The 13,706-nt window shown below is 32.3% G+C and overlaps 1 protein-coding gene across 4 annotated transcripts; it reads left to right on the top strand.

Moving 5' to 3' along the window:
* The first annotated feature begins 2,773 nt into the window (after positions 1-2,773).
* On the top strand, positions 2,774-12,668 carry LOC108347547 (AUGMIN subunit 7). 4 transcript variants are annotated; one of them, XM_017586861.2, is made up of 11 exons: positions 2,775-2,997; positions 3,127-3,231; positions 3,517-3,731; positions 4,222-4,307; positions 4,874-4,935; positions 7,087-7,178; positions 7,283-7,408; positions 8,714-8,804; positions 10,261-10,368; positions 10,886-10,984; positions 12,241-12,668. In XM_017586861.2, exons 3-11 carry the CDS (start codon positions 3,598-3,600, stop codon positions 12,436-12,438), a joined length of 996 nt encoding a protein of 331 aa, XP_017442350.1. In that variant the 5' UTR covers positions 2,775-2,997; positions 3,127-3,231; positions 3,517-3,597; the 3' UTR covers positions 12,439-12,668. The 4 variants fall into 4 exon arrangements, with proteins under 4 accessions (XP_017442351.1, XP_017442350.1, XP_017442349.1 ...); XM_017586860.2 differs by having other exon boundaries at positions 2,775-3,002; XM_017586862.2 differs by lacking the exon at positions 3,127-3,231 and having other exon boundaries at positions 2,774-2,997.
* The last annotated feature ends 1,038 nt before the right edge of the window (positions 12,669-13,706 follow it).

Genomic DNA, 13,706 nt, shown 5'->3' with positions numbered 1-13,706 from the left:
TTTACCCTTACTTAAATTTTATGTTCCCAATGTGCACTCTATTTTTTAATTCAAAAATTAAAAAAATACACTTCACACACCTTTTTAATGCCACGTCAATTAAAACTATATCACCTTCCTTAACGCTGTCTGATCAATTTGACGGAAAGGTCCTATTTGATTCAATTTTACAAAAATAAGGACCCAATTGAGACGCCAAAAAAGAAAGGGTCCTATTTGAGATTCTGAACGAAAATAGGGACCTATTGAGACATTAAACCTAAAAACAATAAAGGTTGAAGTAAAATAACTGTGTTTTTCTTTGTCTTAGTAAACGAGTTTATATATTACTTAATTTAACAAAATTGATTTGTAAAGTGACTATTGCACTCTCACTTTTATATTGAAATTTGATCTTTTTTATAATTGACATGATGATTTCCAATAAACCATCTCAAGTCAATATATAACATCTTAAGCATGAAAATATATATTTATGGGTGGTATGATTGAAGTAGAAATGACAAATAAACTCATCGTCGTTAATATTATACCAATTCGTCCTCAATTTGGCGAGAAACCTGGCATTGACTAGGTATGAGTATGGATATGGGTAATACCCAACTTTATCAATTGGAATTGAGGATGAATATGAACATATCTGTCTCGTCCCATACTCATCCTTGTCCCTATTTACATTACTAAAATACTGATAATTTATTAGGTAATTATATATATATACATATTATTTGTAATATTTAGTTTTATAACATTTCTTTCTCGTTTAGCTACACATTGTTTTTATAACGGTTTGGTTTATCATGAAACAAATTCATATTTTCAAGATATTTTCTCTCTTATCATAACTTTTGTAGAATTATGTTCAAAAAATGTATCTAAATTAAATATTTTTTTATGACTTATATTTGAATAATTCTACTCTATTTTAATATTTTTATTTATTATTTATTTTTTCACATGAGAATGTTTATCTGTCAATTTAAGTGTTTAATAGCATAAACCCTTCATTTACTAGGTAATATAAAAAACTAATCTTATGTATTTTCTTATTCTTAATTTTTGTTTCATTTGAATAACTCTTTTTATTACCTCTCAACTGTTTAGCTAATTTGTCCTAGAATCAGCAAAATAATTATGTTTAGACATAAATCAAGAGAGGTTAAATTAGTTTCTTTAATAAAATTGTGCCTTTTAAATATGTTTCATTTTTATAAACTGAATTTACAAATTAAAATTGATTCTTTTTAAATAATAGCAACAAAAAATAAAGAGCATAGGGAAAGAGAGATTTGCAAAAGTAATTTTATACTAGTTCGGATCAAAAGATCTTATGTCTAGTTGTTAACCTCTATAAAGAGGGACTAACCAATCACTAAAATAATCATAACTTACAATCATAGAGAATAAAGTTTAGGTTTAGAAAACACCTCTTCTAAAGCCACGAGAGATGAAAGACACCTCCCTTGAAATCCAAAAGGGATGAATGATAACGGTAATTCTTACCATTATCTGAGGTTCATTTTAGAGACAAAATCAGCTCCCTTTTAGCTTATTACTTGCTTAAATCCTTTTTTTATCTTGTTTTAATGTTATTTATATTTTGGGCTACATTGATATAAATTCATCACTAATTCCCTTATTTTGTAGCTAATACTATGCTTGGAAGAACCTCCACCAATGTAGAGAACTGAACCAGCCATAGAAGCAACAAAAGAGCAAAAAGAGAGAGATCTGGAATGCTGCCACTAAAATTGCCAAACTTTTGCGCCCAAGCGCTCTTGAGCATCATTTGCTGCGGATATTTCGTGCCCAGGCGCCCCTTCAGGGCCGCTGAACGCCATTTGCTACGCAAACTCGCCTGGGCGCCCCATCTAGGGCGCTAAGCGCCATCTAGTTCTACAGAGCTCGCGTTGGGCGCTCCTCTAGGGGTGCTGAGCGTCGATTTTGCTGATGTGGCAGTTTGAGCTTATTTAAACTTAAAACGCAAAGGGGTTTGGGTCTTTGGTGGATTGGAGATGCGATTTCACTTAGAGGAGAGCTTGAAGGGCTGCTAGGTGATAACGGTTGAAAATACCGTTACCTGTGATTCAATTTTGATATTAAATCAACCCTTTTTGACTTAGAAGCTTGCTTGAATTCATGTTTTTAGTATAGTTTTGTGAATAAGTGAGTATAAGGTATACTTGATGATTTTATCACTAAATTCCCTTGATTTTGTAGGTTATTGGACTGATTTAAAAGAGGAGTTAAAGTACCAAGGAGTTGGAATGCAGAAAAAGAGAAAAAGACGCAATGTAGAAAAGTCAAGCCGAAGCTGAGCGCCAGAAAGGGGCTCTGAGCGCCAAAAAGGGGGGCTGAGCGCTAGTTTCATGTATCGCTCAAAGCTTGAGCGCCTTGAGCGCTAGTTTCCTTTTCTTTATCATAATAAAAATGAACACTTGAGGTAACTTCTTTGAATCAAATAAAATGGAACTCCACCTAACTTGACAATCCATACAATACCAAAGTTTGATGAATATTTTTCAGGATAGACAAAATTCAGAAAGGAATTTTAATAGTATGTACATGTCGTAAGTTTCTTTCTTTCTTTTCCAACCTTCTTTTCCAATCACTAAAATTATTTTATTTTATTTTGATTTCTTTTAAATTTTTTCCATTTTCTTCCACCGAACTGCTTAGAAAAAAACATACAAAACTTTCCAAAAATCGAGACTTCAAGAACCAAATTCTAATGTGATTTACACCAATGTTCATTTAAATAGAGATGAAAATTCGGTTCTTCAAATTTGGTTGGGAAACTAATAAAGAAAATACTATTTATGGAAAAAATTCTTAGAAGATACCCTAGATTTTCCAAAAAGTTCTAAGAGGGAAACAAAATTAAAAGTTGAAAGTGTGAGGGCAGAATGGGGATCGGATACAAGTAAAGCTTGAACTGAAATCTTCAGCACAGGAGGGGAGTAACAGAAGTCAGAGCACCTTCCACCAGAAAACAGGGTGTGGTTCGTTATTCATCATTCTCCATTTCTTTGTCCTCCGCATACAAACTCTACTCGCTTTTCTCTGTCAAACATTGACGCTGTTCTTTGTCTGATTCTACGTTGTTCCCCACGCCGTCGTCCACAGCGCCGGCGCGAAACCGGAGACGAAAAACTCCGACAATTCTCAGGAAACAGCTAGATCCTTCGCTGATTCGCACGTAACTTGCGCCACTTCACGTGTTGCCGTCAGGTTTGAAGCAATGCCGTTGCCGGCCTTTGTAATCTAGAGTGCGCGTTGGATCCGTTTTTTGCATTGACTGAAGTCGATTTTCAAATTTTCGCGTCTGAATCGGCCATAGAATTTGATTTTTTTTCGGATCGTTGTGGAGCTTTTTATTTTTCTAGGGTGGCATTTGAAATGTTTTTAAACTGCAATTCGCTTTGTGGTTCTATTAATTTTCAGATCTATGAACTGATGTGACTGATGTTGAGTTTGTCATATTAATTGACGTAATTTTGTCTCGCTTTATGTTAGTGTATTCTGAGAGGAGCACAAGGACCTGCTCCGTACTAAAGAGGAAGTGTGACAGTAAGATGAAATAAGTTACTGCAGAAGATGGCGTCGAGGCAAATGGAAGAGATTCGGAAGAAATTGGCGGACCTTAATTATCCTAGAGCAAATGCGCCTGCACAGTCGCTCCTATTTGCTGGCATGGAGCGCTATGCCCTTCTGGAGTGGCTCTTCTTTCGGTATCTTATTTTTCTTTGCTTCTGAAAGTTCATTTATCTGTTTTGTATTTGAGGAAGTTTTTCTTCTCGATAACAAGTTGATAGAAAATGGAGTTGCTGGGTTATACAACCATTATTATGACTTTACATGGGTTTACTTATGCTATATTGGAACCCCGTCCTGTTGCATATTGACGCAAAAGCTAGGCGTAGTTTCCCCACTCCCCTCTTTGTTTTTTTTTTCCAGGCTCTACATGTATTGCTTGAAAGTGTTCTGATTAGCTATGCATTCACACCATCTGCCTTGCACAAACCAAGTGAAAAAACAAAACCTTTACCTTTCTGTATGTCCAATACTACTATTTCTATTTTCTACCCTCTTCGTGCAATACTTAGCCCTAGCGATTCCAACATTGTCTGGTTTTTGCCTACGTGCAGCACTACTAGTTACAGTTTTAAGTATTCTTGTCAATGTTAAGAAGAAATTATTTGGTACTTATGCTTACAACAGGCTTTTAGGTGATAAGTCACCCTTTTCTCAACAAAACTTACAAGGGGATAGTCTTGATCGTGATGAGGAGACAGGTCGAATTCAGTGTAAGTCTTCTTATTTTCGTGTTTTTAAATTTCCAATGGCTAGTTCACAACCTAGCATCCAAGCTTTCTTTGTGACTAAGTTTGTGATTTGTACAGACTTCTGCATTTGTATGTATAGAAGAAAAAAGATGTTTGTGTTGTGTTATCAAGGTTGTGCTGTTTGGTTTGTTATAGCATGCCACTCTATGTCAACCATCTCTGAATGGTTTAGTTTTCTAGTTCTATTCTGTGTATGTCCTGCAAAAAAGAACAATTTCACATCCTTTTTATGCTGATAGGAGCTTTGTTGTTCCACATTTTGTAAAATATTTTTAATTTGTTCTTTTATGTTTCTGTATAAAACTATGGGGAAATAATCAGTTTTTTTTTTCACATCTAGAGGTAGTACCATTTGAGTGTCAATTTATTTGTGCAAGTTGCTCCGTAAATTTCCATTTTGTCGTCCATCTTCATCATGCAGAATGTATCTCTTTTTAGTTGGTGATTATTTTTGAAATGAATTTGTTTGCACTTTTTGATTGTGTTTTCTTGTAGTAACTTTGTTTCTCATGAATTGCAATTTGCAGATTTAGCAGAGATTGCTAAGTTTTTGGGCATTACAACAACTGTAGATACGGAAGCCATTCAGGTTAGTCATTTTGATTTCTTGGCTTACTATTACTGAGTTTATAGCTATAAGAAGTGTAAAAGACTCTTCAAATTTGGGCTTTACTTAGTCTCAAAATTAACTTGTAAGTTGAAGATCGCTCAAGTTTTATATGGTAGGACTACATTGAACATATTTTTAGTTGATGTGGGATATCAATAATTTCTGATGGTTGTACACTACATAATGTAGACATTCTTGAGACTGGCATATAACTTTAACAAGAGGATGTAATTAAGATAGTTTAAAGGTGACTGCAATTTTAAGCGAGTTTATAAAAAGACAGACAGCTCGGTGTATGTTTATGGACATTTTAAATTCCATATTTCTGTTTTATGAACCTTTGTAGATTTTGAATAGTTTTGGTATTCTATTTTTGTTAGAGATCTAGTATTGATTAGTGATATGATATGATCAAATAATGTATCTAAGTAAGGAGAAGAAACCTTCATCTTGTGTGGTAGCCTTCGGGATTGAGTCAAGCTCAAACTTAAATTCGAAGATGGTATTGGATCTTATTCTAGTAGTTGTTGTTGGGCATATGGCCGCTCATTATCAGGATGTTACCAACTACTAATAAACATTTTAAGTCTATAAACTTCATGGTTGAAATGTGTAGCCCTCAGTGTGAGGATTGTGTATGGATATCCCATACTAATTAGGTATTCAGCTAAAATAATTTAAATAAGAGGCAATGCTTACCTCTCAAGCAAACTTTTTTGGGTTAAGTTAGATCCAAATTCAAATTATAAGAATTTTTCTATATCTCTTTTTACGTTTTATTCCTTCACATATATACACAATTTGTAATATGGTCTTTCTCTTATTGCTCATAATATTGTACTTATTGATCTTTTCTTTGCTGTTCTGTGATCTCTCAAGCTATATTCTTCTGTTTCATTTGTGCATACCTTATGAATTGTTTTGGTGATGTCCCATTTTTGGGTTATTGCTTTTAGTTCTTTGTCTGTATTGAATATAGTAAAAAACTAGGTATAGGGTTAATCTCCATTGTGTACAAAATACACATAGGGTAATGTATTTATAATAAAGAGAATTTGGGCTAAGCCCAAATACAAATGAATATGTAAAAATAACATAATTAATATAGAGACATGTTTTCGCAATTAACATAAAATGCAATATATCTAACATTTCGCCTCAAGCTAGTGCGTATACATCGTATGTATAAAGTTTGTTACAAATATAATTAATTCTCAGTCTCTGTAAAGACTTTAGAAAATGTTGCTAACTGATTATTTGAGTTTACGAACTCAGTCTTAATGTCTCCATATGCAATCTTCTCTCAAATAAAATGACAGTCAATCTCAATGTGTTTGGTTCTCTTGTGAAAGATAGGATTAGAACTGATATGACGAGCAACTTGATTGTCACGAATAAATGTCATTTGAGTGACATCTCAAAATTGTAACTCTTTAAGCAATTGTTTAAACCAAGTACATTTAGAATAATCATTAATAAAAGTAACAAAATATTGGAAACCTAAATTAGACTTAACTGACTAGATTCTCAAATGTCAGGGTGATAGTGTTTTTGAATTATATGTATATGTACTGATAGTGATACCTGTTCACTACTGTTTAAAAGGGTTGCCTAGATTAGCAGATGTAGTATATGGGAATTTTAATTCTTGTGACTACATTGATGCATTCGTGAACAGATTTTAGTTATCTTTGGGGACCATATCTATATATTTTGAGTCAAGGCTTAAAGCAGAAACGGTTATTGGAAATTAGCTGAACTGGGAACTACCTGTTAATGTGCTAAAGCATAGCAATTGATTGGTCTGGTTTTGTCTAATTCTCTTTTTAACTAACATGTACTATTAATCATTAATAGCTAATCCATTGAAACTTCACTAAATATTATATAATACTAATGGTTTAATAAAATTCTTGTGTATTAATAAAGAAAGGAGGTTACGATAGGCTTGCCAGTGGTCTATTTTTCTCCTATAAGTTGTATCCATTGGTCTATTATATTTTGAATATATGGAGAAGAGTGAATATTTAATGTTTTATGTCCTAATCTTTAATGCATTACAGTAATATTCATATATGTACTTGTAATGATTTACCTAGAAGGCTGGTAAGTATTATTCAAATGTGATAGGGGCATGGAAGCTATGAAGACCGCACTGAAATGCTTCGTCTTATTGTAGATCTTGTGGAGGCAACAATATGTGCAGATAATCCGGAATGGAGGTTGTCCACTCTCAAATATTTCTAAGTGATAATTTTTTTTTCCTGTAAATTTTGTTTGTAGAGAAGCATTGACATAAATTTGTTTTTTATTCTGATTTCTGTAGTGTTGACGAGCAGGTAGCCAAGGACATTCAATTGATAGATTCCATTGCAGAAAAACAAGCTCAAATATTTTCTGAAGAATGCAAATTGTTTCCTGCAGATGTTCAGATTCAGTCCATATATCCATTGTAAAAGTTTCTTCATTTTCTTATGGATATTTACCTTCCCATTCTGTGATTATTTGAGTAAATATCTTTATTTCATAACGACGATCCCCCATTTGTAAAATTAACTCACCAAATTATTTAACATTTGATATAGGGTTGACATACGTAAGACATTAGGGCATATATTTGAATTGCATTGGCTTGGTTTATGATGCAACATCAAATGTTACTTAGAAGTCAGGGGAGAAATATTCCGAGTGAAAAATTTGAAATATTCCATGATTATGCACAGGAAAAGCAGTATTTAACAGTTTGTCCTCTGTAAATATTAACATTGTGAAAATATAAACTGACGAATGCCAGTGAAAATTTCAGTCTGGTGTCCATAGAGGCAACCTTTTGTTCTATGGAAGATGGAGGAAGGCTAGAATATCATCAAAGTTTTTGCATTAATTTGTTCTTTAGAGCTTTAATTGTGGCAAAGTTGTTGCATTAAATTGTAAAAGATCACCCATTAATGTTTAATCTTATGCTCGAGATGTATATATCTTGGCGTGAGGGGGTGTTGGAGATTTCACATCAACTATAGATATTTCACCTTACAAACCGATTTTGTAAGGTTGAGTTAGATTTAAAGTCTCTTTCTTAACAGAAACTAATAGAAAACAGTACAGAACCAGAGCCTTTACAGTACAAGTACACACTTTATAAATAATATCAGGTCATAAATATTTGAAAAATAGGCTATAATAACCACTGTATAAATGATTCTCTAACCAAAATTTAGTAACCATAAACGATGTTATATAATGCACACTAGACTCTGCCAGTGTCTTTTTCTGGGGACTTTCTATTTTTATCATGCAGGGACTGCACATTTTTCATGCTTTATTGATATTTTCGTTTTCTCTGTTTTGAACCTTGTTGTGTCTTGGAGAATATTTTAAACTCTCCTTAATTATACATTTGCACTTCTGCCATTTGAACTTATTTTTCTTTAAAATGAAGTAAAAATAATATTGCTTTGAAAAGTAACACGTAGTGAAGGTTCGTATGCACACTCACAAACTTACCCATTAAACATATTTAAAATGGATCCATAATTTTAAAGATTTTTTTATGCTTTTAAGATTATTGTGTTTCTTTAAAGTTGGGCACTCAAATGCTGCTGACACTTTGGATTCAGCTTTTGGATTCAATTCATATAAATAATATATGTTCAATTGGAAGTTCAGTTGATGGAAATGGTTTATCTTTTGCTAGTAAAAGAAATTGTCTCCCACGAGAGATTGTAACATTCTGGTTTTTTAATCAAAATATTTTCAGGCCAGATGTCTCTGAGCTGGAGTCAAAGTTTTCTGAACAATCAAAAATATTGTTGAATCTTCAACAAAAAGTTGATGACTTGGCATCCAAGGTTTATTGAACTCCTCAACCCAGTTGTCTTTAATAGTCATATGATATGATATCTGTAGCTGGAAATTAATCAGTAAATTGAATTACTTTTTGTCCGTCTTTTTCTTTCAAGCCATATGGTTTCACCTATTTAGTGTACTGCATGTTTGATGATTTCTGTTTTTACCAAAATAAACCTATGATAGCACTGAGTTTTATGTTTCTTACTAAATAGTTTCCAGATACTTATTTTCTTCCTTCATCCTCTTTCTCTGCTTTTCTTCTTGTTTTTTTTTTTCTTTTAATTCTTTACAAGGATTTACTGAAAGAGGACATGAACCAAGTTTGTTATTGATACTGCGTTGCATTTCTTGTTGACTGCTGCTATTTCTTTAAATATTATTTTGCTATAGATTTAGGCAGATATTCTTATAGACTAATCTACACCAAGAGCTACTAAAACTTTACTTCATTTGTTTACTATAATTTAATTTTCTCATGATTTTAAAAATAGTTTCCTTGCAATTGAATTAGTTGAGTCCAAAGATAGTTGCCTTGCAAATTTATGAAAATGGGGAACTTAAGATTGAAACTGTAAAATAATTCTAGAGGGCTTGATTGATCCCTCTCACAATCTTCTATTTATAAGAATAAATTGATACATAAGTACATGATAAATAGGATAACCCTAGACACAATATAATTATGATAAATAGGATAATCCTAGACACAATATAATCATGATAAATAGGGTAACCCTTGACACACTATAATGATGATAAAATAGGATAAATATCCTAACAGGGGAATAAAAAAACACAAGATTACACTTTTATAATTACTGGTGAAGATATCGGTTGGTAATGAAGAAAAAAAACAAAATAGTTTTTGGATTTAGAAAAGGTTTTGTTTTCATTTCCTATTTCCACAAATAATTGCATAAATGCTGCCATGCTTTTACTTATTTTCGAAGACTTGTATAGGAAATAATAACAACACTATGTTCTTGTTCTCACTATTTCCTGTACAAATATCTTTGAAGAATGGAAGTAAAATGAAAATAAGGTAATATTTTCATAATATTGTTGCAAAAAATAATTACAACAATGTTATCTTGTTTAGCTGTTTCATGTTTTAAAAGGGTCTTGTTTTCATTGTTTCCCATACAAATCTTTAAAATTGGAAACAAAATGGAGACAGGATGACATTTTGGTAATTAGTTGTGAAAATAGGAGATTAAAACAGAAAGTTCTCCCAAACAAAACTGGCCTGTAAATGTCAGTTTTTCTTTTAGTGAGTCTCAACTCTTTGTCTCTTGCCATTTTTGTTGACATTGTGTGCTATTTTTCCTCGTCTTTTAATATCTTATTTTCTAATTATTATTATTGTTTTACAGGATGAGACTTTAATTTCAAAGCATTTCTGTGTAATACTATCATATATATTTTGATATTGGTGCTATCTTATCCTGTTTGTAGCATGCATACCATCCAGACGAGGAGTATACAGAGGTGGAAGCCCAGCTGAGAGCACATTTGGAGTCTTTCCTAGAAACAGCTAGAACATTCAATTTGATTTACACCAAGGTTTAATCATGCGTTTCTCTAAGATGTTTGCATTCCCTGTCCTATTTATTTGAATCCAGTCAAATAAATATGTAGTAGTACTACAAGTGAAAAAAGAGAGCATGATAATGAATGACGGAACTATCCTTGCTTTTATATTCAACTAGTCAGGTTTTTGTTTATTTACTTCTAAACATCCCATAATTTGAGCATCTAGACCAGAATAGCTGATATCTACGGTGATCTGATCACGGTACTGCTACCTCTGAAACTGGTAATTTTAATTGACATTTATGAAAACCTGTAATTGACTAGGTATAGCTCAGAAATAAAACCATAGCTAAAAGGTGATTTTGATACATTTTACTGATTATTAAATAGTGCTGTATACTTACAGTTCCAATCACTAGAAGGTACTTTAATGTATAAATTTTGTATTAATTTTTTGGTATTACTATTACGTATTTTCATGATATGACAATGCTCTCTAAAACAGTAATTACATCTGGGGAAAGTTTATAAAAAATTGCTTATGTAGGAAATTCGTCCATGGACACACATGATGGAGGTTCCACAACTTCATGGCTTTGGACCAGCAGCCAATCGTTTATTGGAGGCCTATAAAATGCTTTTGAAGGTAACCTTCTTATGCTTGGCATAAATGTTTTTTCAAAAACATTTGGTACTACTGTTTATGTTATTAAAAATTTAAAATCAAGTGAGGCTGAACGTGATTCTAAATTAATCTATTAGTGGCTAGTTACAGAGATACCTATTCATAAAATACAGAACTCCTTTTTGTGTTCTGGTAGATCATCCTTGTTTTATTATTGGAGATCATATATTGATTAGAGATATGACTTAATTATTGTATATAAGTTGGTAAAAACTTCATTATATAATTAGATTTACTTTTTAAAATGATATTAAAGTCTATTCTAACAAGATTTGTTGGACCATTCACTATATCATATTGTTATCAAAGCACTCTTATGTATATTCTTACGTTTGAGATGTCTAATCCATGCGATGAGATGGTGAGTTGGAGATTCCATATCAACTACAAATATGACCAAATTAAAGTTTATAAATTGATGTAAACATTATCTTGTAAATCATTTTTGTAGGCTGAGTTTGATTTAATGTCCATTTTTTAAGACATGTAGTTCTTATTGTCTACCTCTCTTAATCCCTCCAAATTTTCTAATTAGATTGAATTTTGCTCATTTGCTAAACTTTTTTCTCATCCACTTTTTTATTTGGGTTTGGTCTTAAGCTATTAGCCCTATTTCGTCATGAATTTCCCATTAATTCCGTGATTGACCAAACTTGGCATCAAAGCATGCTGTCCGCAATATAAAATGTGTGCATGTCTGTATCATGCCTTTAGGTGCTTGCAGATGTGAAAGGGATAAACAAGTGGGAAACAGTATATGACAATCCCATGTTGAAGTTTTGGTTGCTTAAAAGTTGATCTAATTCATAGTTATAATAAAAAGAAACGTGTTTTTTTGGCTGATCTGATGACTAAACGATATGTATATTGAACAGTGATTCTTGTGGTATAATGGCGTGATTCAAAATAGTCTTAAAGTTCTGAGTTTGTATTGATCTTGAAAGAATAGAGAGATCAAGTAGATTTTATCTAATTAGAAAAAAAATTTGGTGGCGGGTCAACTCCTTTTTCTACCTTTACATGAATAGGCAAAACACAAGCTCTGTAAACTATAGTAGATCTGATTTAGAGTTGTGCTATTGGTTTACACTGAACATTGCATAAAATTTCATGTTGGTATGTTTTTGTAAAGTGAGAGAATTGAGCTGTTAAAGGAACCTATGTTCTGAAAATATTATTGCCTTCACCGACTATATTTATGTGATTATTTGAAACAGTTTTTGGGCAACCTACGGAATCTTAGAGATTCACATGCAGCTCTTGCCTTTGGTTCTTCTGAGACATCTGACGGGCCTTCCTCTGTTACACGAATAATATCTGAATGTGAATCTGCATTGACAGTCTTAAATCATGATCTCGGAATTCTCTCTGCTTCCATTGCTCGTGAACAGGGAGAGAAGATGAACATTGGATGAAACATGAAAAACTAGTTACTAATCCTTATTCTTTTGATTTTCTGAACTTGTGCATAATGTTCATATTGTTAACATGAAATTGTTTCATTTTCCAGACATATTTAGAAATTGCATGTAAGCAAGGCTCTCTGACAGGGTTAGTGTAAACACGTTGAAAGTCTTAAGTGTGACTCGTAGACTTGACTTGTAATCAAAGAAGAGAATACTTAATACACAAATCATTAGAAAAACTTAGTCAGTGTTATATATATATATATATATATATATATATATATATATATATATATATATATATATATATATATATAATGTAAAATATGAATAAACTAAATAGAATATTGATCACCATCCTTCATTAGATATCTCAGCGATTGGTAGGATTTTGCTCTCTGCACTCCAATGATTACTACCTACATCGTCGTACTAATAAGATTAAAATACCCTTGTTTGTTGCTGCCGCAAAAGCTATTGATGTTGAATTTTTGTGGAGATTATATAACGAAACAGTGTTCTCTTTTGAATTGCTGAATTCGTAATATTTCTGAAATGTTCAATCTGACAAGGAAAGATAGGTGTTTATGTAAGGTTTCAGAAAGCTTGTTTAAGAAAACATCTCTATGTTTAAAGAAGTTCGTTTTTTAACAGATTTAATATTTTTTGTCTTAATATTTATAGTAATTGTTCAGTTTGTTTTAACTTTTTTTTTACCCAATGTAATTTTAATGTTTAAAAAAATAAATTAATATGGTTTGTTAAATTAATGTTAATGTCATTAGAGGATAATAACTTAGTGGAATGACAAGAACAAGAACATGTGGCAGAGTTAACCTTCTCATAAATCACCCTCTCGTCCTAATTCCATTTCACTCCTCCAACTCTTGGTGTCGTGGTCGGAGTTTCAACATGGGTGTCTTGTTGCTGCATGGGAAGGTGAAGGACATGTTCGCGGTGGTGAATGACTCGAGCAACCCTTATAACGATTTCAGGACTCTAATGCTAGAGATGATTATGGAGAAGCAAATGCTTTTGCAGACGAATATAGAGAATCCCTTGTAGTGTTTTCTATCTCTGAATTTCTATCATCATCATAAGATCATTGTCCAGGTTTCATGGAGATTTGGGAGGCTCTCTTCTTTTATTGATTCTAATATTAGTAAAAGAATAAATAAGAGGAAGAAAGAAAATAAAGTGTTTTTTGGTATTTTTTGTCAATTATCCTTTTCCTAAGGTTCAGTTTTTTTTTTTTTTTGGAAAATAGGCTTCATGGT

Source organism: Vigna angularis, chromosome 9 (genome assembly GCF_016808095.1).
Source record: "Vigna angularis cultivar LongXiaoDou No.4 chromosome 9, ASM1680809v1, whole genome shotgun sequence".
Classification (NCBI taxonomy): Eukaryota; Viridiplantae; Streptophyta; class Magnoliopsida; order Fabales; family Fabaceae; genus Vigna; species Vigna angularis.
This window is presented reverse-complemented; position numbering and strand designations above follow the sequence as displayed.